At 37.1% G+C, this 26,560-nt stretch overlaps 1 protein-coding gene across 8 annotated transcripts in view; it reads right to left on the bottom strand.

Moving 5' to 3' along the window:
* Positions 1 to 26,560, bottom strand: part of LOC126457310 (heterogeneous nuclear ribonucleoprotein R) — a 114,725-nt gene that overhangs the window by 51,892 nt on the left and 36,273 nt on the right. For 3 of the 8 annotated variants that reach the window (XM_050093496.1, XM_050093500.1, XM_050093502.1), the window contains exons 1-4: positions 26,323 to 26,555; positions 21,708 to 21,857; positions 449 to 789; positions 176 to 352 (exon numbers count right to left, since the gene is read on the bottom strand). In XM_050093496.1, coding sequence (XP_049949453.1) covers positions 176 to 352; positions 449 to 789; positions 21,708 to 21,855 — 666 coding nt within the window. In that variant the 5' untranslated portion in view covers positions 21,856 to 21,857; positions 26,323 to 26,555. Of the gene's footprint in view, positions 1 to 175; positions 353 to 448; positions 790 to 21,707; positions 21,858 to 26,322; positions 26,557 to 26,560 lie in introns of those variants that run through there. The other 5 variants (XM_050093497.1, XM_050093501.1, XM_050093499.1 and 2 more) reach the window with 3 other exon arrangements.

Raw genomic sequence — 26,560 nt, 5'->3', positions numbered from 1 at the left:
ATATGCCAAATCAAATGGTCAAGGATAATTTTCCAATGTTTAAACTAACAAGTGAGTTTGTTACCAGAGATAATTATTTGTAGACATATTAAAAAAAATCAATTATGTAACTCAAACAATACATAACTTTATAGACAAGTATTGACACCTACAAACAGTTCAGTCTCACAATTACCTCCTTGACTGCTTGCTGTGCTGCCTCCCTAGCGGTGAAAGTAATAAAAGCATATCCCCTATTAAGGCCTGTCATGGGATCCATCATTAACCTTAGATCCCAAATAGTGCCACATTTTTCAAACAGAGGAATGAGCTCATCTTCATACATGTCTTTTGGTATCTTGCCACAAAAAACCTGAAACAGCAACGAACAGCATTGTATCCAAATATACAAAACAAGTAAAAGAATTTTCATAAACGATTACCTAGAAATTATCTATTTATTACACACCTCACAGCCATTACCAGGAGCTGGTCCCTCCCAGTCAGGTGGAGGTCCACCATACTTCCGCTGCCCTGTAGTTACGTCCAATGTATATCCAGTGCGTTCCAAAATTGATTTAATTTTGTCCTCATCTGGTGCTTTTGCAACAGTACCAGAGCCTGAACCCTGGCCTGCACGGCTTTTCTGGCGATAAGTTTTCATTACACCACACAAATATGCTGACTTATTTGAAACATGTTCCAAATTTGAATCAAGAAACTGTGTCAGAACGTTCAGTGCACCATCTACCGGAAATTCTTTCAGAGCATCCAAAGCACGTTCATCCAAATCAACGTGAGCAAGTTTACCTACGAAAATAATGACAACAAATCAATTTTATTTCAACATCAAAAGATTGCAGTGGTCCATGTTTAGAAACTTTTACAGATTACAAACTGACAATTTTATACTGCATCCAAATAAATTATTTAACAGACTCAGTAAACTCTTATTCTCACTTTGCACCTACTGCTCACATCCCCCTTCAATAAAAGTATACTTTTTTTTAATAGACCTACATAAAAAGTGAAGCTAACAACCCAAAGGTTGGTTTGAACAAGACAGCACTCTATTTGGCAAGGTCCTAGTGGTGATGGCATACTCTTGCCATGGAACTGGCTTATCCATGGGGTATATCATGGACACCATGGTGAAACTTGGCATTTTGCTAACAAATCATTCCCACATGTGAGAGCCACACTTACCTGAAAACAGGGTCACTTAATTGAAGCTCAAAGATCATTACACTGTTAATAGCTGTGTTGTGAAACGTATAAAAGCCACAAGAAAACACTACCCTTTAATCACTTCAAGCAATAAAAATGATTAAGCAAGATCAGGCCTATGTTGTAAATAAACTTTGCAGCACTTAAAGAGGCACTCCTTCAGCAACACAAAGTGTATTATTCTAATGGAAAATTCAATTATCTTTCACAAATTTCCAAGTCATGGTAGACTCAAAAGTTCAGCAGCAGACACAGCATCAATGAGGACAGACTCTGCAGATTTGAGGTATAACAGTTTTGAGACATTAGATCTCTTCAATCACAACATAATATGCTTTTAACATCAAGCCACCTCTAGCTAACAGAAAATCTACAATCTAAGATCTTGACACAAATCCATTTTCAAAATATTAGGTACATTGCAAACACTGAAAAAGCTTTTCATACAAGCCCACAACCTATCAGTTGAACACTCAAAAAATTAATGATACACAGTTGCATCTTCAATTGTATTCAGCTCTGCAAATACCAGTTGCAACCAGAACCCAGATCACAATTCAATTTAAATAATGTATTTTCAGCACTATGTGTGGTGAACATACAAAGCGAGAACCATGTCAATAATTCCCAGAGTTGCCACAGACACTCCTTCACACATTTGCTATTACATAATACTCAATGCGGTAAACTACTACTAACTCAGGAAAACAATAATTATGAATACAACTTTAAATATGCCTGTTTAGCATGTTTAAAAATTAAAATACTAATTGATGGAACACACTGCTGTCAACTGTTTTGGATGTAATTTTTACTCTAGTTTCCAAGAAATAATCTGACGTACTTCAAGTAATGAAACAATTAGCAAGTCACTCTACTGCAACAAAAAGGATTTTGGCAGCTAACTGCTCCACTTCTCAATAAATCTGACGTAGACAATAACATCTAGCACATGTAGCCTAGCTGCAGTAATTCAAATAATTGTCTACATGTTGCTTTGGGCTTAAAAGTAACCTAAGAAGCATTTAAATGAAAACGTGTTAAGTGCACAGATTTAGCATACAAAATTGGTAAAACTGCTGTCTAATACTGATGGTACTTATTAATTATTCTCTTTAAGAATAGCCTGAATGGTAACTGCCAAGAGCAAGTCTATCGATAGAAGTCGAATGCTGTGTTTTATTACCAACAGCTCTCTGTTAAACCCAATCTAGACAATCTTAATTGTCAGACAACCATGTTCTCAACGAGTCTATGTACCCGTAAATTAAGATACAATACATGAAATTAAAAATCACAGAACTGTTGTGTGTAAATTGAGTTTGAAACAGTTAAATTTACTTATATGTTCAACAAAGACACTTTGCACCTGGTATTGAAAGCAACATAGGTAGCAACTGGAAACAAACGAATATGGGTCTGAAGCCATATACTGACTTCTACCTTAGTAGCTTCTCCTGTCAACCATCATGCTGAGAGTCTTCTTAGAGTGAACAATAAGTAAGTGCATGTAAATAATACAGTAACAGTAGCTTGCATATGCTCATCTGTTAAGTGATCTTTAAGTCTATCCAGCTGGCTTATAGCATTTAAAGAGGGATACCAGAAACCATGACCAAACCATCTTCACAAACTTTACCATGACTGCTATTCTGAGTCAAAGACTGAACGGTAAATTCATCAACAGAAAAAGCCGGATTCTTCAATACCGATTAGGTCTACACCCGCATTAGAAACACACTGCTTCATAAATTCTTTTGCACAGAATCAACATACAAAGGATGATTAGCTACGAAAGTTATTGAGAACATGAGCACCAGAAGCCTATAAAGTATTAGGAACGGACAATAATTTCATTTCGTTGCCAACATTCACACCATCCAATCTTACTGTGTTTACACTGACTGAGAATGAAATTCCACTTCAATTCTCTGCTGTGTTAGTTTCTAGAGATTAAGGGCAATAGCTATTTGCTTTACAAATCAGCGAACTACCAGTAATAAGAACTAACAAGTTCGAGAAAGGAGGATTGGGTGAATCATGTAAATTAGCAATGCTTGCGAAGGAGAGGCACCTCTTTTTGGGAAGATGCAATACGTCTATAATTATACACATATTATTCCTAAGGAGCTATATGCCGCCCTTGTAGCAACATATCTGATTCAAGGTAGTAAATCATTCCATCTACAAGCTCTGAAAGGTCAGGATTCCACTATAAATCTATTTGTGGCTGCAAATTACTGCTGTGGTAATCAGAAGGTACAAATTTTGATGATATCATTTGACTTGCTGAAAATTACTCTTCCATTTACTTTCACATCTAACCAGTTGTTTTATTTAATTCTTTCACTGCAAAATCTCTTATAACTGGTTCCACGACTTCATAACTGGAAAAAATTTCTTTTTGGTGTGTTTATTATTTTAGTCTTAATGTAATCGATTTACAGTCCTGCACTGAGCAAGGGGGTGCAGCGGTTAGCACAATGAACTCTCATTCGGGAGGGTGACGGTTGAAATCTGCGATTGGACATCCAAATTTGGGTTTTCCGTTATTTCCCTAAATCACTCCAGGCAAATGTCTGGCTGATTTCCTTCCCCATCCTTGACACAATCTGAGCTCATGCTCCCTTCTCAATGTCGACAGGATGTTAAACGCAATCTTCCTTCGTTCCTTCCTTCTTTCACAGTCCTGCTTTCAAACTTGTTCTATTAATTTCTTCCACTTGTTGCTTAAATTAATCAAAGCTAGAGGCAAACATCACAAAGCTACCTGTAATATGTATGTTGTTCAGCCACAAAATGTACCTGGTTCCCAGTTTGGAGATTCCGGAATGTCCTTTAAGAGATGCCAAGATATTACAAGTGCAAACAAAGTTAACACCCAGCGCACTGGCTGACGGAAGCGGCTGTATGAGAAATGCCTTCGCAGTCGCTCGCATCAGCCACTGCGCCCAGTGTCAACTTCTGGTGATGGCACATCTCCCAATGTACTGACTGGGCTTGATAATGAGTGTACTAAGTATCTTCTACATTACAGTTACGAGACACCTAAGTCTTCCTGTCTCTTTCCTTCTTAGTGTTGTGCAATTGCAGCAGAGTCCCAGTTTTGGGGGATTGTCCTCCTTCCAGACATTTTGCAGCTCAGTTTAATGCTACATTTCCCCTAGTTTTACTTATTCATACTGAAATGCCATCAAATCCCGGTACATTCCTCTAGTTTCTTCAAATTACTTTATCACAATATCTAGCTTTAATTACCAAAAAATCATTGTTTACATTATAACTACCTGCCTTTCCAGCTCATCTCTGGAACTACAGACACTTAAAAGTGTCCCTATATAGTCCTCTCTTTGTTATTAGTTACTGTACCTTGCGCAACTTTAAATGTTATGTCTACCAAACATTCTCTTTTCACTATACATACTGTTTTTGGTTTTTTCCTTTGCCATTTATTCTTGAGGGCATTTCTAAAGAGCTTTGCTTGATTCAGCATACACGATCAATTTCCTATCATCACATCTCTAAACACTTTTATTGTTGCCTTGCTATAGTTTAGACTTTCTGTTGTTTAATTTAATGATACCTCCTGCAATATCTTTTTAAGTTTGTATAGAACCTTAGTTAGATAATCATAATTTTTTTCTTTGTCGATATATTCTTCATTTTCTAAGACGTCGAACTTCTTGCTTCAATTTAATTTGTTACATACCATAATTTTGAACTACATTCTCATATTCCTACATTTTTGATTTCCTGCTTGTTGAGTACTTTTTCTGACTGCTGTATTTTTAGGCTATATCCTACAAGCCTATGGAACACTCAAAATTTTGTAGTGGTTGTCACATTCTGCACATTTTCCTTATCACTAGTTAAAAATATAGTGATAAACATACTGTTCATCATAACAAATCCTAACAAAAAACACCATTATCATTTCTAGTATTTTACCAATTTTCCCACTGAAATCTCAAATATGAGATCAACAGGAAGTGCAAAATGGCTAAGCAGGAATGACTAGTGAACAAATGTAAGGATGTAGAGGCATATAGCACTAGGGGCAAGATAGATACTGCCTACAGGAAAATTAGAGAGACCTTTGGAGAGAACCACCCCTATGAATATCAAGATCTCAGATGGAAAACCAGTTCTAAGCAAAGAAGGGGAAGCAGAAAGATGAAAGGAGTATGTAGAGGGTCTATACAAGGGCAATGTACTTAAGGGCAATAATATGGCAATGGTAGAGGACATAGATGAAGATGAAATGGGAGATATGATACTGTGTGAAGAATTTGACAGAGCACTGAAAGACCTAAGTCGAAACCATGCCCCTGGAGAACTACTGATAGCCTTGGGAGAGCCAGCCCTGACAAAACTCTACCATTTGGTGAGCAAGATGTATGAGACAGGTGAAATCCCTTCAACTTCAAGAAGAATAAAATAATCCCAAAGTGTTGACATGTGTGAAAATTACTGAACTATGAGCTTAATAAGTCCCAGCTACAAAATACTAAGACTCATTATTTACAAACAAATGGAAAAAGCTGGTAGAAGCCGACCTTGAGGAAGAGCTGACTGGATTCCGTAGAAATGCTGGAACACTTGAGGCAATTCTGACCCTACAAATTCTCTTAGAAGATAGGTTAAGGAAAGACAAACCTATGTTTCTAGCATTTCTACACTTAGAGAAAGCTTTTGATAATATTGACTGGAATACTCTTTCAATTTCTGAAGGTGGCAGGGGTAAAACACAGGGAGGGAAAGGCTATTTACAATTTGAACAGAAACCAGATTGCAGTTATAAGAGTTGAGGGGCATGAAAAGGAAGCAGTGGTTGGGAAGGGAGTGAGACAGGGTTGTAGCCTATCTCCCAGATGTTACTCAATCTGTATATTGAGCAACCAATAAGGGAAACAAAAGAAAAATTTGGAGTAGGAATTAAAATCCATGAAGAAGAAATATAAACTTTGAGGTTTGCCGATGACATTGTAATTCTGTCGGAGACAGCAAAGGAGCTGGAAGAGCAGTTGAATGGAATGGACAGTGTCTTCACAGGAGGATATAAGATGAACATCAACAGAAGCGAAACGAGGATAATGGAATGTAGTCACATTAAATCAGGTGATGCTGAGGGAATTAGATTAGGAAATGAGACACTTAAAGTAGTAAAGGAGTTTTGCTATTTGGGGAGCAAAATAACTGATGATGGTCGAAGTAGAGAGGACATAAAATGTAGACTGGCAATGGCAAGGAAAGCGTTTCTAAAGAAGAGAAATTAGTTAACACCGAGTATAGTTTTAAGTGTCAGGAAGCTTTTTCTGGAAGTATTAGCATGGAGTGTAGCCATGTATGGAAGTGAAACACGGACGATAAATTGTTTGGACAAGAACAGAATAGAACTTTCGAAATGTGGAGCTACAGAAGGATGCTGAAGATTAGATGGGTAGGTCATGTAACTAATGAGGAGGTACTGAACAGAATTGGTGAAAAGAGGAATTTGTGGCACAACTTGACTAGAAGAAGGGATCAGTTGGTAGGACATGTTCTGAGGCATCAAGGGATCACCAATTTAGTATTGGAGTAAGCGTGGAGGGTAAAAATCGTAGAGGGAGACTAAGAGAGGAAAACACTAAGCAGATTCAGTAGGATGTAGGGTGCAGTAGTTACTTGGAGATGAAGAAGCTTGCACAGGATAGAGTAGCATGGAGAGCTGCATCAAACAAGTCTCTGGACTGGAGACAACAACAACATGGTAAGTAATTTAAAGAGAACTTTCTTGAACACCGGGAACAGGAAACATTTGTATTAGCAGTTTCTATTGGAAACGAACATATATGAAAGGTTTTCCTCTTTCACTCTTAAAATTCTTGAACTCATTGTTCTCCAAAGCCACTTATGATAAAGAATATTTTGAATAAAAGATTGAATTCTTCCACAATGATGACATGTGGAAGTTGTCTAATGCAAGCATTGGGTGTCAATTAACTGTAAAGAACATGCCATAGACTTAATATGACTGTCTTCTTGGACGCATCTCACTTCACACGAATGACCTGGAATGACGTCTCTGTAGTGCTGATGCTCTGAAGCTGTGTAAGAATCTTTAGAATATTTCTGCAAAGCTAATGTCCACAGAATTGGAAAATGTTAACATAATCAAATGTCTGCAACCAACAAGAGTTGATGATCAGCAGTTTGCAGCCGTGGTACAGAATGCTATTTGGATTCTGTGTTCCAACTTAGTCACAGTGAGAAGTTATTTTCCAACATTTTCTAACAACAATGAAGTGTTGACATGTGGCACAATCTCTCAGAAGGTAACCTAAAAATCATGACACTGCTGTCATTTAAAAAACTTCTCTGCAGTGTGTCTGAAGCTTACCTGCCTTAAAGTGCTATAAAATAAATGTTTTTAATTTTTCTTTGCAAGTCAGTGCAACATAAATGTGATGTGTCTGGTGTAGGGAGCTGAAAATGTAGCAGCTATTTTTTGCAAAGTTAGATTTTTTGGCATAAATGTTAGACATTTAAATTTAAGAGTTTGGCAAGCCACTTGTCTGAAGATGAAGTTTGTTTCCCAAGATAGAAAAAAGAACAAAACAGACACAAAAACTACAATAATAATAATAATAATAATAATAATAATAACAACAGGGGTAATTAAGATAGTAAGCAATTTTTATTCTCATTACTAAAAACTTTTGAGACGAATATTTGGTTCCGCAAAAATTTAAAGTTTTTTTCCAAAACTGCCTTGGCTTGTATTCTCCTCTTGGCTCTATTGAAACTTCCAACAAATAATTGTTTCTGTTCAGAAGGGGCTCTCACTGGTGAACGAACTGTTTCTCTGATTTAAGGAGTTTTTCGACGTTCTCTCTTTTTCCACACGGTTCGATAACAACCAAATCCGCAGTACACAGAGTTCAAATCTAAAGCATACAAGCCCTGATCTGTATACAGCAGAGCCTTTTCGTGCACCTTGAGACCCATGGCCAACAACACTACAAACAGGACAGACAAGGTGCTTAAAGAGTGGACAGAGAACTGAACATAGCTCTATCCATAATTTACAGGAAGACTATCTGCATCGTCACGCTGCAACTATCTACATCGTTGCACTACAGCAGCCACCACAACTTAGTAAGCAGCCCGATGTGTGAAGAAACGAGAACTTCGAATGCTCAAAAGCTGAGGAGCAGTCCGGGAGAACAAGCCCTGCCTTCCTGTCACAAGTCTCCCTGCCTATGCCCGTGTTCTTTTTTTCTGTGAAACCAGGATCACAAATCCTTCTGGTGCCACGAGAGTTGTACTTAAGCCCTATGATAAACAGGATTAGACTCTTCACTCATTTCAAAATAAGAGAAGAAAATAATGAGCTAAATGGCTAACTTAGATTAAAATACATAACCTAAAGGAGAGAAAAGCCATCAAATTACCAAAATGTGTAAAAAGTAATACCAAAATTGACCACAAAATGTAACAATATTTTCTGTCCCTAATTATGACTTTTCCATTGCTTTTCAAAATGAATTCCGGTATTTACATTAACATGCTGAGCTATAAACCTGGAGTAACTTACACATTGTAGGAGTGTTTTGATGCCTGTAATACTTATAAAGTTGTTAACATTCACTGCAAAATTGGTGCTGCACACATATCTAGGATGACGGAAGTGACTGTCCACCGTAGTCAGTAATGAACAGATAACTTTCTGCATATTACTCAAAGTGTCAGAACTGTTTCTGTGCTTGGTAGATTTCATTCCTGAAAACCATACAACTCAACAACAACTTACTTTCCCATTACAATGTGGAGGGAGAAAGTCTACTACATAGAATCACGACGAGATTAAACATGACTCTTCTATGCTATCACAGAGACAAACAGCGGTCAATGGTGTGAAGTCATACTGCCTTATGGAAGAACTGCAAAGAAGCACACCAAAATCTCTCAGGCAGAAAGGCTGTGGCTGCAATTCTTAAAACTGTTGTGAGAACTTGAGAAAATTGGCACAGGCCATTTATCACAGATGACGCCATGTTTTATATCAAGTATGCTCTGCCAGGTAAACAAGAATTATTGGATCATTTCAAATTGGTTATTTCTGAACATCCATCTTACGTCCTAGACTTGTGTCAAAGTAATTTCCACCTGTTCATGGGCATGAAAGTGTCATTGGATTACAAACACTGACACCAACACATGCTGTGGCAGGCTGACTGCAGCCTCAGCAGCAGATCCCCGCCCCCCCCCCCCCCCCCCCCAGTAATAAGTCAACTCATTAAGAGGTATGAAAACTGCTTGAGCTGGAATGATGATTGTGTAGAGTTAGTGTACAAAGGTGGCATTAAGATTTTCTAATATATTTTCTTTGTGTACATTACTTGTAGCCTAACAAATTTGTTTCCAGAGGCACAAGGTGTCTTCAGTGTGCAATGTCATAGTGATTTTTCAGCATACTTTCTACCTTGTCTCCAAGTTAGCAGTCGCAGTTACATTCAAACCGATACCACTTGTGGTTAAACAATAAGCTCATTTTGGTCGTTATATGTAACAGTCATCAACTCGATGTTCAGATACAATGCCCTTGCAGCCACCATCTAATTAGATCGTACTTTTTTTCAGACAAATCAGGGTATTTTCAAAGCATATGCACATACTGACATGCTTATTTGATGGTCGCCATCATCAATTCTTGTACACACCACTCCAAGCCAAAAAATATATTGCATTCATGGTACAAATACCTTTCATTAATCAAGCAGTTACTAATAGTCTGAAATCTGGGAACATACTGGGTCATCTTCTGCTAAAGAAATCAGGATAATAATCTTCATATCCACTCAAGAAGTTTACTACTCCAACAAAATGAGGCTTCATGGTCAAAAGTCCCTACATCACACCCATATGTCAATCAATCTTTAAAGAGTTCCTAGCTAATTCGGAAAATAGGTAGCTTACTTTAGATATCACTCAATTAGTTCTTCTAGAACCAAATTCACATCAGAAAAAAATTTATAAAAACTGTACACCAAGAATTAAGAATGAATCTAACAGGACAAGTAGCAATTGTGATTAGCTTCCTTTGTGTGCTCAGTGTGTGTGTTTAGGGTTCCTTTCACACAACACAACCAACTGTCACTAACACTGATGTAATGTCTACATGGTGTATCTGCATACCAACAATATTGCCACCTCCCATGTTCAGCTGTATTTTACTATCTCCCTGTTATTCAGATCCAGAGCCCCACTAAAGTGCATTGGCTGTCATTTCTCTGGTGTTTCTGAAACCTTTTCAACTGTTTCTGTGATGAGTTTGTACTGCCAGACCAACTAAAACTGCCTTTTTTTAATCCAACATTTAGTGTCAAAGGCAAAAGCAACAAAATATTGCCTGAATTATAAATTTACATGCTCAGTTGATAGAATAATCTAATAGTGACAGAAAACATGGAGGGGGAAAAGTCCGAATCTGCTTGTGCCTCAAAACTGCTATGCCATGCCACACAGACTTCATGTTTCTCTCACGCAGCAGCACAACCATACTTAAATCCCTACAGTCAGCATCAAACATTCTGGAAGTGAATATTAATTACAGTTGCTCTACTGATTGTGTACATAAAATTAAATTAATTGGTTGCTTTATTTACAATGAGAACAGAATAAATTTTTCCACCGACACTACAAAAACACCCTATGAGTAATTTCTGTCTGTGTGAGTGCGTGCAGTGGGATGGGGGAGCACATACACATAGGGGAGTGCACACACATGTTCACTCATATTTTACACAAGAAGACTCCTCAGGAGGGGGAACCTATTCAACAAAAATTCTGAGTATGTTTTTATAGCACTCTCCAGTACGTAGCACACACATTGAGGATACATAGGAAAATTAACAAGAAATGCAAAAGAGCCCGGGATATCAAATTGTGAGAGAATGTGCCTTATGGGTGTAGCAGTGTATCTCAACAACAAGTCTACGATTCACGTGTACTATATTTTGCTTATACTGAATATTTGAATTTCTGACAAGTTCATGGGGACACAACTTGCAACCCCATAAAATAAAACAGTTGCCAAGGTACAATTCAATGAAGCAGTGGCCCTCTGTTAACACAGCACAAGGCTTCCTTCCTGCCGACAGACAGCTGCTGACTCAACGATAATCTTTCTGAATGGATTTGTTGAGTTCAAGGCAACAATGAACACTAACTAAGAGAAACAAATTACCATGTCATTCCTCATTCTAAAAGAATGACATTTCTTTCCTGATCTTAGCAATCTAAGAAAGCAAAAATTTTAAACATTTGTATGGACTGGAGTTTACTGCAACTTACAGGGTGAGTCAAAAAGGACTTTCCAAGAAGCTTACTGGCAGATTAAAACTGTGTACCAGACCGATACTTAACTCAGGACCTTTGCTTTTTGCAGGCAAATGCTCTACCTACTGAGCAACCCAAGCAGGACTCATGACCCTTCCTCACAGCTTTTCTTCCGACAGTACTTCATCTCCTTCCTTCCAAACTTCACTGAAGCATGCCTCCACAATACCCTTTCTTTCATAGTGTTGGTTCTGAAAGTTCCGCAGAAGAGCTTCTGTGAAGTTTGGAAGGTAGGAGTCTAAGTACTGACAGAAGTAAAGCTGTGAGGACAGGTCATGAGTCATGCTTGGGTAGCTCAGTTGGTAGAGAACTTGCCCACAAAAGGCAAAGGTCCTGAGTTCGAGTCTCAGTCCAATACACAGTTTTAATCTGCCAGGAAGTTTCAGGACTTTCCAACTTTGAAATGTTACACACATTTAGTCAGGTAAGTTACAGAATCGATAAAAGTGCCATTTTATAGCAAACAACCTCAAGTTGTATTCACATATTGCAGCAGTACACCATTCTGCTATCAGAAGTGTCAGCATGTAAAACAGCTACTTTCACTAGTGTGCATAATACTTGCTGTGTGTTTTGATTTCATGAAATAAAGTCTGCAACAACTGCTCAGCGGAAACTGGCACCAAACATGCTAAAGAACCTGCAAGCCTACAATTTAATCTCGGCACAAGAACTTTATCGAGACAGGTCGTTCACTGCGACATTATGACACAACAGCTCACCCGCGTGTTGTTGATTACGTTGAACACGTTAGAGAGAGCTTTACCAGGGTGTATAAATGGAGAAGGAAAAAAATTTCCCGGATTTCCCGGTTGAAAATACACTTTCTCCCGGGTGAAAATATATTTTTTCCGCGTTAAGTGACAGTATACTTTTCCTCGGCACTGTAAAACTTATCAGTCCTTTGATGGTTTATGGTTTTATACACCAGCACTTTAGAAAATGAAACTCAGGGGAAAAAAAACACATTTTGGAAGGATCTTTAATGTGCAGCAACATGTACACTACATATTTTCATGTTACGAAGGTATAAATTCGAATTCCACCAAACACCGCATGTTACTTTCCGAAGCACTGAATTCGAGATTGCAGCGTCCTTTTGTAAACCAGGCACAACTCATGTCACGTGATCTCGCCAGCTTATGACAGCATAACACACGTGATGTACTCCGCCAACAGCAAGATCACTCTTAAGTAACGCGAACACAAATAAGAAAAGTTAATGCTTTAAATTAATATACATATTGTTGCTACAAGAAAAGCAAAGCTTTCACAGATAATATTGGTCTCTAACATTAATAAGCTGCAACAGAAGGTAAGCTTCCACATATAATGTTGACCTTTTTTGCGCGTGTAACACTTTAAGATACATCACATAACTGTGACAGCAAAAATTTTAATAATGACATAAATGTCTGATACGGGTTCGAAATTCTTCTACATGGTCGTTCCCAAAGAGTTGATTTTTAAATGAGAGTCATACGCTTTGTGATTTAAGAAATTCATCGTACATTCTCGCACATATTTCATCTTGCATAAAAGGAAATTTACTTTGTTAGAAATAAGTTCATTTCAGCAGTTGCCGAGAGCGCCAGATAACAGGCGTCACTGTGCTTGCTCAGCTACGATGACGCAGGAAGCCCGTATTTTCGTACGTGTAAAACATCAAAAGATCTTGCATTAAAACGAATCTAATATAAACATCTGTCTCGTTACTCTCATCGGAGGCAATTTGCTGTTAAGAAGCACTGCCTAGTCTTCCTAAAGCCTTTGACATACTTTACTGTTGGCAGACGCCTGTATGAGCACTGTGTTTTGTTGTCGTACATGGCATATTTTCTTCGGGACTTAAGTTTTATTTCTTTTTTTTCCATTCATGTTTTGTTGCTGCAGTATTATTCTGCAGAAGCAGGATACAGTAATATTCTTTGTTAGAGTATTGGTTCTTACCAGTCAAAATCATAAAAATTTAACTGAAAACTAAAACAATGAAAAATTTCCGGAATTCTAAAAAATTCCCGCGTTTTTCCCGGATCTCCCGGGTCATATACACCCAGTTTACCAGAAATCCACAAACATCAATGCTATGTGCATCTTGCGAGACTGGCATTCCATAAAAGACTGTTTGCAAGTACTGCGTAAACATTTACACTTGAAACCACACAGATTCACAATGGCATAGTAGATGAGTGATAAAGTTGCTCAAAGGGAATACTGTGTGGAAATGTTGTCCTGGATGGAGGGCAACGAGATATTCATGAACACAATAATCTTCAGTGATGAGCCAACATTTCATGTCGGGTGCATGGTGAATACCAACTACTGCAGAATACGAGGCAGTGAAGATCAGCATGCAACCATGGAACACATGACATGCCCAAAGTTAATTTGCATTGTGCCCTTAGCAAACAAAGTGTATGGCCCTTTCTTCTTCATGGAGATAACTGCCACTGGTACAGCGTACCTGGACACGATTGAAAACTTTTTCAATTACACAAATCATTGAACATAACAGAGATGGGACAGCTTACTACAAGCAAGATGGTGCACCACCTCTTTTCACACACAGTTCAAGGTTTCCTCGATAATCGCTTCCCAGGTCAGTGCAATGGCCATGAAAGGCCAATTGCATGGTCACCCTATTCCCCAGACTAGACAACAATGCATTTCTTTCTCTGGAGTTTCATTAAAGGCCATGTCTATGTTCCTCACCTACCATACAATTTAGCTGATCTGAAAAATCTAATCTAAGCTGCCGTTGCACAAGTTACGCATGATTTGCTGCAATGAGTGTGGGAAGAAATTGATTATCTGTGGGATGTTTGCCGCATCACAAACAGTAGTCACTTCGAACCAAAATGACACATCTACAGATTCTATAAGTTATCTCAATAAATTTCTGCATCATACCACTGTTTTAAAATCCTTTTTGACTCACCCTGTATCAGCATTTATACAAGGTTAATTCTCTTTGTAAGCTAAAGTTTGAGAGGTCACACAGTCAGATAGTTATTCAGGATTTTAATTACATTACTCATGTTCAAATCACATCATTAGTTCAGAATTCTGAGTTAGTGTGCCTTTATTGTAACATTTTCTATCTCAAGAGTGGATCTCCCAAAGACTTAGAGGTTGGATTTCTAAATTTCCTTGAACCAATTTTTGTAGTACATGAGCGAGATTTACTTACAAGTTTTTAAGGCCAAAAATGGATTCTTTTTTACTGTAACATCAGTTAACGGCAATTATTACACAAGTTTAGCTAGGATTTACAGTATTCTAAACAATTCCCATGTTACTGTTGTCCATCACCATTCTGTGTCACTGTGCAACGACCTTAAATAAATGACAACTTCACAGGAACACACTTATGTCACTGGAATGTAATATCAGTAGCAACACCTCTAGTTTCAAACTGCCTGCTCTTCACATTAGGGATCATTGTTACTTGAAGTATGACAACACGAAAAAACTAGGAAGGTACAGCTTTGTAATGAAATTGGTAAAAAGGAACTGAAGCCAGAATATTCAATGGTGATCTACAAATCATGTTCAAAATATGGAACTATATTTATATTTTCTTACAATATTATGAAACCCAACTTTACATTTATGCTTAAGACGAACCAACAGCCACGTGAAGAATTCAAATGTACACAATACACTGCATAGCAGTTGCAATTGTGCAATGGGAAGTGGACCTGGAGCCCAAGAACCCATGGACAATAAACAAACTCCCTGAGGTCCTCAAGTGTGCAGGATGAAACCACAATCAAGCAATGAACATTAAAATAATTCAATGCGCTTCTTCATCATTCATTATGTGACCTCGCAATTTATTGTTTCTGAAGCACACTCTCTAGAGCCAATGGCAGTACATTGCTTCCATCAACAAACATTTCAACTCACCTCACAATCTTCTTTCAAAATTCCCTTCCAAAGCCCTCAGAAACTCCCCATCCTCTCCCACACACCACCTGAATTTTGCAGATGGCACCCCACCCCACTAAGTATTTCAGAATTACCCATTGAGAGTCTCTTAATTCCCTCAAACTTCTGCTCCCATTTTTTGCAATTCCATCCCCATTCCCCACAACCTCAAAGTTTTTCAGAATCCCCCCTTCCCCCTAACCTCTCAGGATTATTACCTAACATTTGATTTTTCCAGGTTCCTCACTCCAATCACTGCCCTCATCAAATATTGTGAAACTATCATGTAACTATTTTAACGGTGCATTCAATATACAATAATATATAGTGTTGTTCATCAAGGAACTTTTTTATATTCCCTACAGCACAAAATCTAAGCACAAAATTCAGTCATACCTGTCTAAATAGACTCTGAATGCTTTTAATAAGATTGAGTTTTATTAATTTACAGTTCCATCAAGAATATTTTTAAATAATGACATCATCTGCACACAAAGTGCAAAGCCACTCCCCTCCTCCGTAAGACTACTTAACTATAAAAATGTAAGGATTGTGCTAGTTAAATTAGTCTCTAATGAGCATCTCAATAAGATAAAATGAAAATGTCATGGCAACATCTACTGCGCCACGCCATAGATCTTAGAAAGTTTAACGAAGTGCACTTTAACCTCAACTAGAAAGCGTATCAATACAACTCAGCATAAGCCAAAACATTAAAGTGAACTGTTAGCAATGTGTATGAAAAACAGGAATGAAAAACAAAAAACATCATATAATTATTTCACATTGAATGATACAAGCAAACATTCAAATAAATGCAATTATGTAGATTTAACAGAACCATTCAGAAAGAGAGAGAGTGTTTTATTTAGACACACAGATCAAGTATCATAACTTAATTTGTTACCAGGTTTGTTATACTTTCCAACGATCTGCTTTACAGCTAAGATTGGTTCTTTTGTTCAGAAATTTTTTTTATAAATTTTACGTGACAATAATTCTTGAAATATAATTACAATATATATACAAATATGTATCTGCTGATGTAAAGAATATATTCTCTAATGACATGTTGGCTGAGCATCCTAATGATATATAACTTATTACTAAAAGCTACACCTTCTTTCACCTGTATTTCCATAGTTTGAACACTTAAAAGTATGAAAACTGGACACACACAATTCAAAAAAGTAAAGAAATAAAAGTTGTGTGGCTTCCAGCCTTATCAGGGCATATACGAGGATAAGGAAAAAAAATCCTGGATTTCCCAGTTAAAAAATACGCTTTTTCCCGGGTAAAAATACACTTTTTCCGTGCTAAGTGGCTGTATACTTTCCCATGGAACTATAAATTGTATCAATTGTTTGAATGGTTAAAGTTTCGTACATAGTCGTAGAATTTCCTGGCATTTTAGAAAATGAAACTCGAGAGAGAGAGAGAGAGAGAGAGAGAGAGAGAGAGAGAGAGAGAAATAAAGGTTTTGGAAATATCTTTGACGTGCAGCAACATGTATGTTAGATATTTTCATATTATGATATGCTGCATAATCTCATATTCCAAAAGTATAATTTTGAATTCGACCAAACACAGCACATTAGTTTCCGAAGTATTAAAATCGAAATTGCGACGCCTTTGGTAACCCTATCCAAAGGATTAAAATCGAAATCTCGATGCCTTTTGTATGGCAATCACAGCTCATGTCGCGTAACCTCACCAGCCGATGACAGCAGATATTCAGAGCTTAGGACACATTATGTAGTCAGGCTTTCCTGTACAACATTGGTCTCTCAAGATTAATGAGCTACAAGAGAAGCTAAGTTTTTACACGTAATACTGTTTTTTTTTTCCTTTTTTTTGTGTATGCTGTACTTTAAGGTACATCACACAAATGTGCCAGTAAAATTTAAAATAGTGACATAAATGTATGGATTTCTGGCTGGAGATTCTTCTAAGTGGCTGGTCCTCAAAGTGATAAGTTTTAAACGAGAGTCAAATGCTCTGTGATTCAAGGAATTAATCACACATTCTGACAAGTAACATAACTCATCTTGTGTGACAGGACATTTACTATTGAAGGTAACGCTTTTCAAACCATCATTCACAATATTTTCCTGAGACCTGTTACAAATAGGTTCGTTTCAGCAGTTGCCAGAGAGCACCAGAATACAACCGTTACTGCGCAAGCGCAGCTATGATGACAAAGGAGGCGCGTTTGTTCATACATATAAAGCATTAAAAGATCTTACACGTCATATAAAAACAGGACATCACAGGATATTCCAAAAGCATCAGAATTTAGTAAACCATACTAAAATGCTTAATTCGGCTTGAAATGCACATTTGGGTATGTCCAGATTCACAATGAAGTAGGCCCCAACCTGATTTTAAGCTTTTCAGTGTGGTTTTCAGGATGTAAATTCTCTGGGAGTACCAATACTGTACTAGCTCACGTTTGGATCTTTATTGAGGCATAATGCCATACCACTAGATGAAAACATTTACTTCAAATTCAGCGAACAGTTGGAATTAGCCAGTACTTTGGAATGCAACACTTCATTTCAAATAAATTGACAGCCTGAGCAGAAAAAATTAATAAAAGCCAAATTTCTGTAGCAAACAGTCCAAAATAACTTTATTGGTCTGCAGCACAATTAATGCTTGACTGCCAAAAACACGAAAACAAAATAAATCTGGCAGCTTTGGCACGCCAGATAATGTTTTTCTGGTTAGCATCTGGCTGCATGCTGATACACCTAACAGCTAGTAACCAGAAGCAGTTGCAGGTACTGCTCATACGCTACTCAACTGTGCAAGTGCATATGCCCTCTGGCAATTGCTAAAACGAACCTAATGTAAACAGTTGTGACGTCACGTCACGCTCATCGGTAGCAGTTTGTTGTTACAAAGTATTGCATAGTCTTAGTCCTGAAGCCTTTGAAATATTTTCCTGTTGGCAGAAGCTTGTGTGCAGTGTTTTGTTGTTGCATTTCCTTTGCAACTGAAGATTATTTTTGTTTTTTCTCTTGGTTATGTTTCATTGCCGCAATATTATTCTGCAGTGGCACCATACACCAATATTCTTTGTTAGAGCATCAGTTCTTGCGAATCAAAACTATAGAAATTTAACTGAAAACTAAAACAATGATAATTTCCTGGAATTCCAAAAAATTTCTGGCTATTTCCCCGTTTTTTTCTCATGGATGAAAAAATTCCCAGGTTTTCCCCGGTTGTTCCAGGGCGTATACATACTGCTGGTGCAAGTTTTCAGATCTGATAGCACTTCGGTGGCGAGTGTGTATCAATTCCTCTGCTCTTTTATTCACGTAGCTCTCATTTAACATCACACAACTAATTGCAACTTTGTTCCAAAGCCTTCCATCACATTAAAAATCTGTGTGTCAGTAAACAAACCATGACCTCTAGTCACTAGCCAATAATGATGACCACTATACTACAGAGGCAGCTATTCTAAAAAGTTTGTGTGTGTGTGTGTGTGTGTGTGTGTGTGTGTGTGTGTGTGTGTGAGAGAGAGAGAGAGAGAGAGAGAGAGAGAGAGAGAGAGAGAGAGAGAATTTATATACTGGGTCAGAAACAGTCCGAATATCTTTTAAGTGTGTTGCAGGGCAGGATGTATTTAAATATAATTGTTAAGAAAAAGTACAATATGTCGTGCAGTTATTCAGTTAATTACCACTGAAGTTAGCCAATCGGGCATTTGCACATGCAAATTGGAGCAGATACATTTGGTGTCAATTGTTCTCTCAGCACAGAGGTTAGCACCTTTGGTTTCAGTTCAATCCTTACTACAGTTCTGAATCCAGTTTTTTTATCACACACTTAACGGTTTTAGGAAACCGAATGAAGAACACAATGGCCTGACTGGATAACTTCATTGCTAATTAACTTGGAATTGGAGCAGAGTATCAAGAATTTTCGTAACAATTATTTCTCAGCACAAACTACCCTGCAACACTCTTACAAGCTTTTCAGACTGTTTCTGACCACCATGTGTATGTTCACAACTTTGTGTAATTTCTTCACAATTCTCCATGAAATGATTCGAGTTTTAAGAATTTTTTGGGGTAAAAACATTCACAATACACATAACTTATTGAACAGTATATATTTGTGCTGCAAATTATTCTAAACACAATTTTATATTAAGATATATCAAAATCAGTCTTTTCTTTAACACCTGTTCATTAATTAATCAATACAGTACAATACAATGGCTCAATAAAAAACTGATCATCACATATTGGCATTAAAATTGCGCGCAAACACACACACACACACACACACACACACACACACACACACACACACACACACACACAAACAACAACAACAAAAATTCTTTGTTAGGTCCCAAATATTGCATCAATCATTTCAGGCACTTTGTATGCCCATCACAACTATTTTTGTTTAACTAACCAGTACCCATCATTTTCAGACTTCTCAATTTTTCTACATTCCCTATCACCATATTTCTTACTACTGATTCACCATCCTGTAAGGGTACAAAATTTATTGTACGTCTTACACCTCCTCACTTATTCCATCAGATGACAATTTTACACTATTTTAAACAGATTTTTGTTGGTTCTTAAACATTTTTTTGTTGGTTTTTACAAAGTGCACACTACTGCAATTCACTTTTCCCACTTTTCAACAGGAACTCTTTTTCTTCTAACTGTAATTTCCTCCTACACCAACCAAAGCACTTTTTTTTTACTTATAACATTATTTGCTGGAAGACTATCTTGCCTTATTACCCTGTTAGCCACATAGCATCATTCTCAAATAAGGAATTGGGTGCCAATTCTTAAAGCCCAAAACTCTGCAACCATTAACGAAACCACTACACAAGAGAATGAAGACAAATACAACAATATAACTAACGCATTAAATCATAAACAACATCAGTGATAACCCCAGTAACTGAATCAAACACACAACAATCGTATCACAAACAAATGAGAGACACTGGAATTATATCCAACAAGAAGACTTGTAACAAACAATGAACAAACACTATCCTTCTCGTTTGTAAACTACGACACTATATCATATTCACTATTTTTTATGCACTGAGAAAAAGTCTTCCACATACTGCTACAACAAAAAAGAAATATTTACTATTTACCACCACCAAGAAAACTGTAAGGCACATTTCAGAGTAAGAGTCAACTGGTTATAAAAGTGATGATCATCAACCTTTCAAATCAAATTTGAACAAATGTTACACTGTCAAGTTCACTATCTGATTTGAACGCGAAAAAATAGATTTTGAGGCAAATACTGTGTAATCATGCTATCATTATGCAACAGTTATTCATTGGCAAATCTAGGGCCAGTGATGTGAGAAAGGAGAAAACATTGTTGAATTGTAAATGATGGAATATAAATTGAATGAATATTACACAACTGCACACAAAAAATATTGCTTTCAGTTACAGGAAATAACTGCTTCAAATTAGTGACTGGGCTACAGCAACTAAATATGAGATGTGATGCAGAAAAAGAAACTGAGAAGCTATAGTAGGTGCATTTCCACATAAAAGTAATAAATAAATTTCTCTCTCAGTATTTGGTGACTTGCTTCCAAGTTCAAATCAAGGCATACATTTCAGCACTAACTTCAGGCAAACACAATATGCCTTACAGGGCTCTTTTCAACCACTGAGAGAAAATTCTCATTAACAAGGCTACATAAAAGTGTGAAATGTTATTTACAATTCATGCTACAAAAAATGAAAATGATATTCAAAGATTCACACATGAGAAAATTTAATAGAACAGCTACAACTGAGAGTTCAACTTGTTACACGAGACTTGACAGAAGGAAATACTTGCAGTGGATTTTGAGGAAGTTCTGAACGTTTCACAAGGCAGGTTGTACAAGGAACATTCGAAAGTGCCACAAGCAAAAGCAAGGTGGAGGACCTGTGGGGGTGGAAACAACAGTGTTAGATTAACTTCGCTAATGAAATGTCATATGCAGATTAAGAAATACTAGTTTCATATTGATGCTGGAACCATGGGAAAACATTGTTGTCACAGTGATAAAATGTGTGTGGCACATGCATGAGTATATCCTTTTGAAACATTTTGCTGTGTTATAAACAGTGTGTCTTACTTCTGAAAAGCACCCTATATCAAACGAACCATCACTGACACCCAAGACACACCTGTTTTGTATATTTCATCCAGCTTTGCTGCAACCTTTTCGTCAAGACCATAAGCAACAAGTTTTTGATAGTCTTCAGTCACTTCAGTTTTTACTTCTTCTTTGACAGACTTTTCTTCCATTGTCACTTCGCCGTTCCCCTCCGCCATAACTAAAAGAAAATAATTAGATATTAAATATGTGACACAACATTAACTGAAATTTTCACATCGCCAATTTATTGAACTACATAACTATGAAGTACTCAAACATATTGAACAACAATACGATCATATGTGGTACGAAATTAAATTTGTGACTGGATTGAGGACTTTTTGGTAGTTAAGATATTGCCTTGGATGGAGAGCCTCGGCGCGTGGTCTAAAGAAGTGTGTTGAAGCCCAAACTGTTGATCTGTATTAATGAGCTGGCAGAAAATATTAATAGTATCTGTTTTAGCCTATAGTCACTCTTTTTCTTATTTTGCTTGCTGGCTACCAACTTCGGTATGCAGTACAATCCTCAGGCCATCTTACAATCAAAAATCTCATAGTACATAGTTGAAATAATAACATATAATACAGTTCTCACATTACTATTTTAAATACATACTGTAATTTTTTGATCATAGGTGACCTGAAGAGGCTCCTGTGCACTGAAAGGGGTAGCCAATAGCCAAAATATAGAAAAAATGCGACTATAGACTAAAACAGAATTTCATCGGTTGCTGTTCCAACCGGCAGTCTTTCGGGAATATGTAATATGAATACTAATCTGAGACATTCTGTGGATGAATCTATTATATATAATTAAGTTATGTCTGAAAAATGCTGCAAAAATACTAAGTCAGATCTTGATAAGATTTCAAAGTGGCACAAAGAGTGGCTACTTGCTTTAAATATTCAGAAATTTTAAATTCTGCACCTCTTAAACATGAATTCTCAGCACCCTATGCCTGAAATTTCACTATGTCACAACTGGAAACAGTCAATTCCTATGAACATCTGGTGTAACAATTTTTAGGGATATGAAATAGCATGATCACATGCAGTTTACAAAGGAGACTGTGTACAAGCTACAGGTGACCATTTGAGAACACTGATCAAGTCTGAACAACCATATCAAATAGGACTAACATGGGATAGTAATGTTTAAAAACAGGGGCAACAGGAATTGTCACAGTATGTTGACCTGATCATGACAGTAACACTAAGGTGCTGAAAAACCTGATCTGCTTGCAGCCACAATGTCAACTATCCTTCAGAAATGGGCTTTCAAGATTTAAGAAACCTGTTAAATGAGGGCTCTAGAAATATGCTTAGCCGCCGCCCCCCCCTCCCCAAATGGACCGCTCTCATAGGGACTGTGATGACAATTAGGATATTCCCTTTCTCACACACTTCACAATGGTTTTCAGAGTATAGATACAAAATATTTTCAGTATAGCAAAGTTCATAAAATTACAGCTCTGTGCTGGCCAGTGACGTCATCAGCACTAATTTCTTTTTTAATTAATGGGAGGCAACAGATTAACCGCAACTGTAGACTAAGTCCATATGTGGAGCAGAATACAGTGAATCACAGATACATATACAGTGAATCACAGCTACATATTTAAACAACAGCTACCACACCTAATCACAGAAGGATATTATCAAACAAAACTTTAGGCCAATAACGTAACAGTGCAAGTCATTTTTGTGTTTCTCCAAGAGGTGTGTATTTCATGTGAAAGAATGTAAAACTACACGCAAGAGTGTGCAGAAAATTGATAAGACAGTTATCATACCGCTAAGCAAACCCAATACGGCTAGCTGACGGGGAGTGTGTGAATGTATCCACTAGTGCAGAGCACATTTGTTGCTGGTGCAGCTATATTGAGCCCATTGCCCACGAATTGCCATGGTAGACTGTCAATCACTTTGTTATTTTGATGAAGGGGTAGTCATGTTGGAAGTCACATTTCAATTGTGAATTGGCAAAACAATTGCCATGTCCCTGTCCATACATCCTTCGCTTTTTGGGCATTTTGTAGTTAATACTTATGTCCCCACTCAGAACCTAAACTTTCCCGAATGTTTCTGATATTTGAAAGGTGTTTCTGATAGTTGAAAGGTGTTGATAGCAAGAACATCTACAGCTGAAATGGCCTTAATCTTATATTGGGGGCCAATACTACACTAGTTAAAATATGTGAATGCAAAATGTCTTGTTGCCAAACTTGTCCCAAGTACTGACTAATAGTAGCTTGTTGGTAGCATCACTGGTCAAAGCTGATAATGTACCAAAATCTCTTCTCTTTCCAATATTTAAATCCACAGTAACTCTTTCAACATAATCAACTTATCATTAAGAAATGTGGCATGGCTTCCAAGTGGAAGAGCAGCAAGTAACTCAACACTTTTTTTAAAGTACAATGAAAGTTCAAAGCTGGATCTGAAGTGTATAAGTTACTCTGCCGAAGTGTAAAAACATATAATTGCTTTAAAAAAAAAAGCCTGTAATTCTCTAACAATCATCACTTGGAAAGGCAAAACACAGTTTGCTATCATCACGAAGACTGTCATTGGCATGTAACATAAATCTTTAAATACTAGTTCTAGGAACAACAAAGACTAGTCCACATTCTTGGACAGTTCTACAAAACTATCAGGAAGTCTAAGCACACTCCTGAGAAAAATGTTTGTGGGACATCTAGATACAGTAAAGGACAATGTCACTTATCTATGACCAATTCCTTTTCGCTATGCGCCACTAACTGGAAAGCATAACATCTCTTCAAGGTCAATGGGGACTAACACTGAATTTCAAGTGGAAGAGTGAAACAAATGGCCATGATTTTTCAATATGAAGTTGAGTCAGAAATCATTTTAAATGAGCTGGGTAAGCCACCAACAACCTAACACTAAAACTGGATGAACACAAATTTCACTCATAACTGATTTCTGCTTCTCTGTACCAATGTTCCATCTGGTTCTTAGTATTTCTACTTGCTTCACATTTAGTAAACACAGATTGTTTTCATAGTGGCAGCATAATATTACCTGAATGTGGCTTATTTAAAAACGAATTTTCATTTTATCCCAAGATTATCATTTCTTCTCAATTTAGATAGTGTATGCCCTACTATATTATGTTCTCTAACAGCTAATTCCTTACCAAAAATATGAGAAAATCTTAAACTTACTTAAAAAGGAACAATTATTTGCTATCAAAATAAGGAGGGGGAGGATAAAGAATCACTGCACTTCATATATCCATGCACTATGATTTGTTGTAAAACAAAAAGAGTTGTCAGTGCAAAAGAGTTAACATTTCATTGTAACTAACAACCTATACCATATGTCCTACACACGACAGAAAAGAAGTTGTGTATCAAAGTGTCACTGGTAATTCAACCTAGTTTAAGTAATTATCAGCATAGCATAAACCATACAGTATAAAAATATACTGTAATAAATAATTTGCACTTCTAAGCAAAATGTACATGTCATTACTCCTTTACCATTAAATATTACAACCAGAATAAACATGAGATATTATGCACACATTTTCCACCTAAGCTATTCGGCATGGTGAACTAACATAATTCATTCGAATCAAAATTTCTGGATAGGTAATTTACTATATGGTTTGCTATTATCTCATTACAAAACCCTATGCACTATTAACCAGAATAACTTCAAGCATTTCCGATTGAATTGCAATACATACTGTCATGTACTTCAGGAAGTGTGGACGTAACTGGAAAGGAATGATATCACGAATACTAAATACGCAAACAAAACTTGTGGTGGTGATCACAGTGGCGATTCAGTGGATTTCATATTAACATACAGTACTCATATCACAATCTACATTCTGAACTCAATGTTTTACACAACAGCTATAAATGCTTAAGTACTCTAAAAGCACAAAAAGTGATGGCTTGCATAAATAAATCTAAATTCCCTCTTGGCTAATGCGTCCCCTTCACTCTCCACAAACACTGATGGAACTCGCATGTTCTCAGCTTTCTTTTGTGAAAGGGAGCATTTGACCAAATGCAGGTGCTGAATTGACTATTTTTGTAACTTCGAAATATCTCAACACTCCCTCTGTTTTCAGTTTCGATGGTTTATTTCCTGATTCTGATAAACAGAGGCACCTGTACAAAACACTGCAACACACGGAAGTCCTACTTCCAAGTAAACCATTTTCTCCAGTATAAGCGCACCCACGTGTTGATATCACCACAGTAAACACAATTTCATCATTTCATCTTTACTATTAACTGGTGGAGCCACTAAAATTATTGTATAAAAATGCACTCCCAAAACGTGCTTTTTGTTTTGTTTCAGTTATTCACGTGCTACACAACTGGCCATGTGTTTTTAGAACGTGTTGTCTTTTTGTCTTTACCATCAAACACACTTAATAATTTTGACTAATTTAAACGATTAACAACACGCTCTGCATGTTTCCAATTCTTAGGCACATTAGGTAAACAAATAGTTCAACGCGCCAAGGCCTCACTACCATTTGTTTTGAAGACCTACAAAACAAAGTATTTCAGATATCGCAATGCCCTACATAATATCACAACACACAATAATTTAAATATCTATTACGTCACGCTTACTAAAAATATTTATTACTTGCGCTTCATGACTGCCGCATCTCACGAACGTTTTGAAACACTCGTTCACTTCATACCGGCCGGCTATACGGTGCTATGGTTCTGTGTAACCGTTTACAAAAATATCCAGCGTTGTTTGCAGTTTAGAAGTATGACGCCATAAAGTAAACACGACTACATTTCACTAAAATTGCGAATTTTATATACTGATTCCTGTTACGTACAACGTTCGTCTCAAACAAAACCTGCACTGCATT

The sequence above is a fragment of the Schistocerca serialis genome, chromosome 2, assembly GCF_023864345.2.
Source record: "Schistocerca serialis cubense isolate TAMUIC-IGC-003099 chromosome 2, iqSchSeri2.2, whole genome shotgun sequence".
Taxonomy (NCBI): domain Eukaryota; kingdom Metazoa; phylum Arthropoda; class Insecta; order Orthoptera; family Acrididae; genus Schistocerca; species Schistocerca serialis.
The sequence above is the reverse complement of the archived record's forward strand: the minus strand, read 5'-3'. Positions and strand labels throughout refer to the sequence as shown.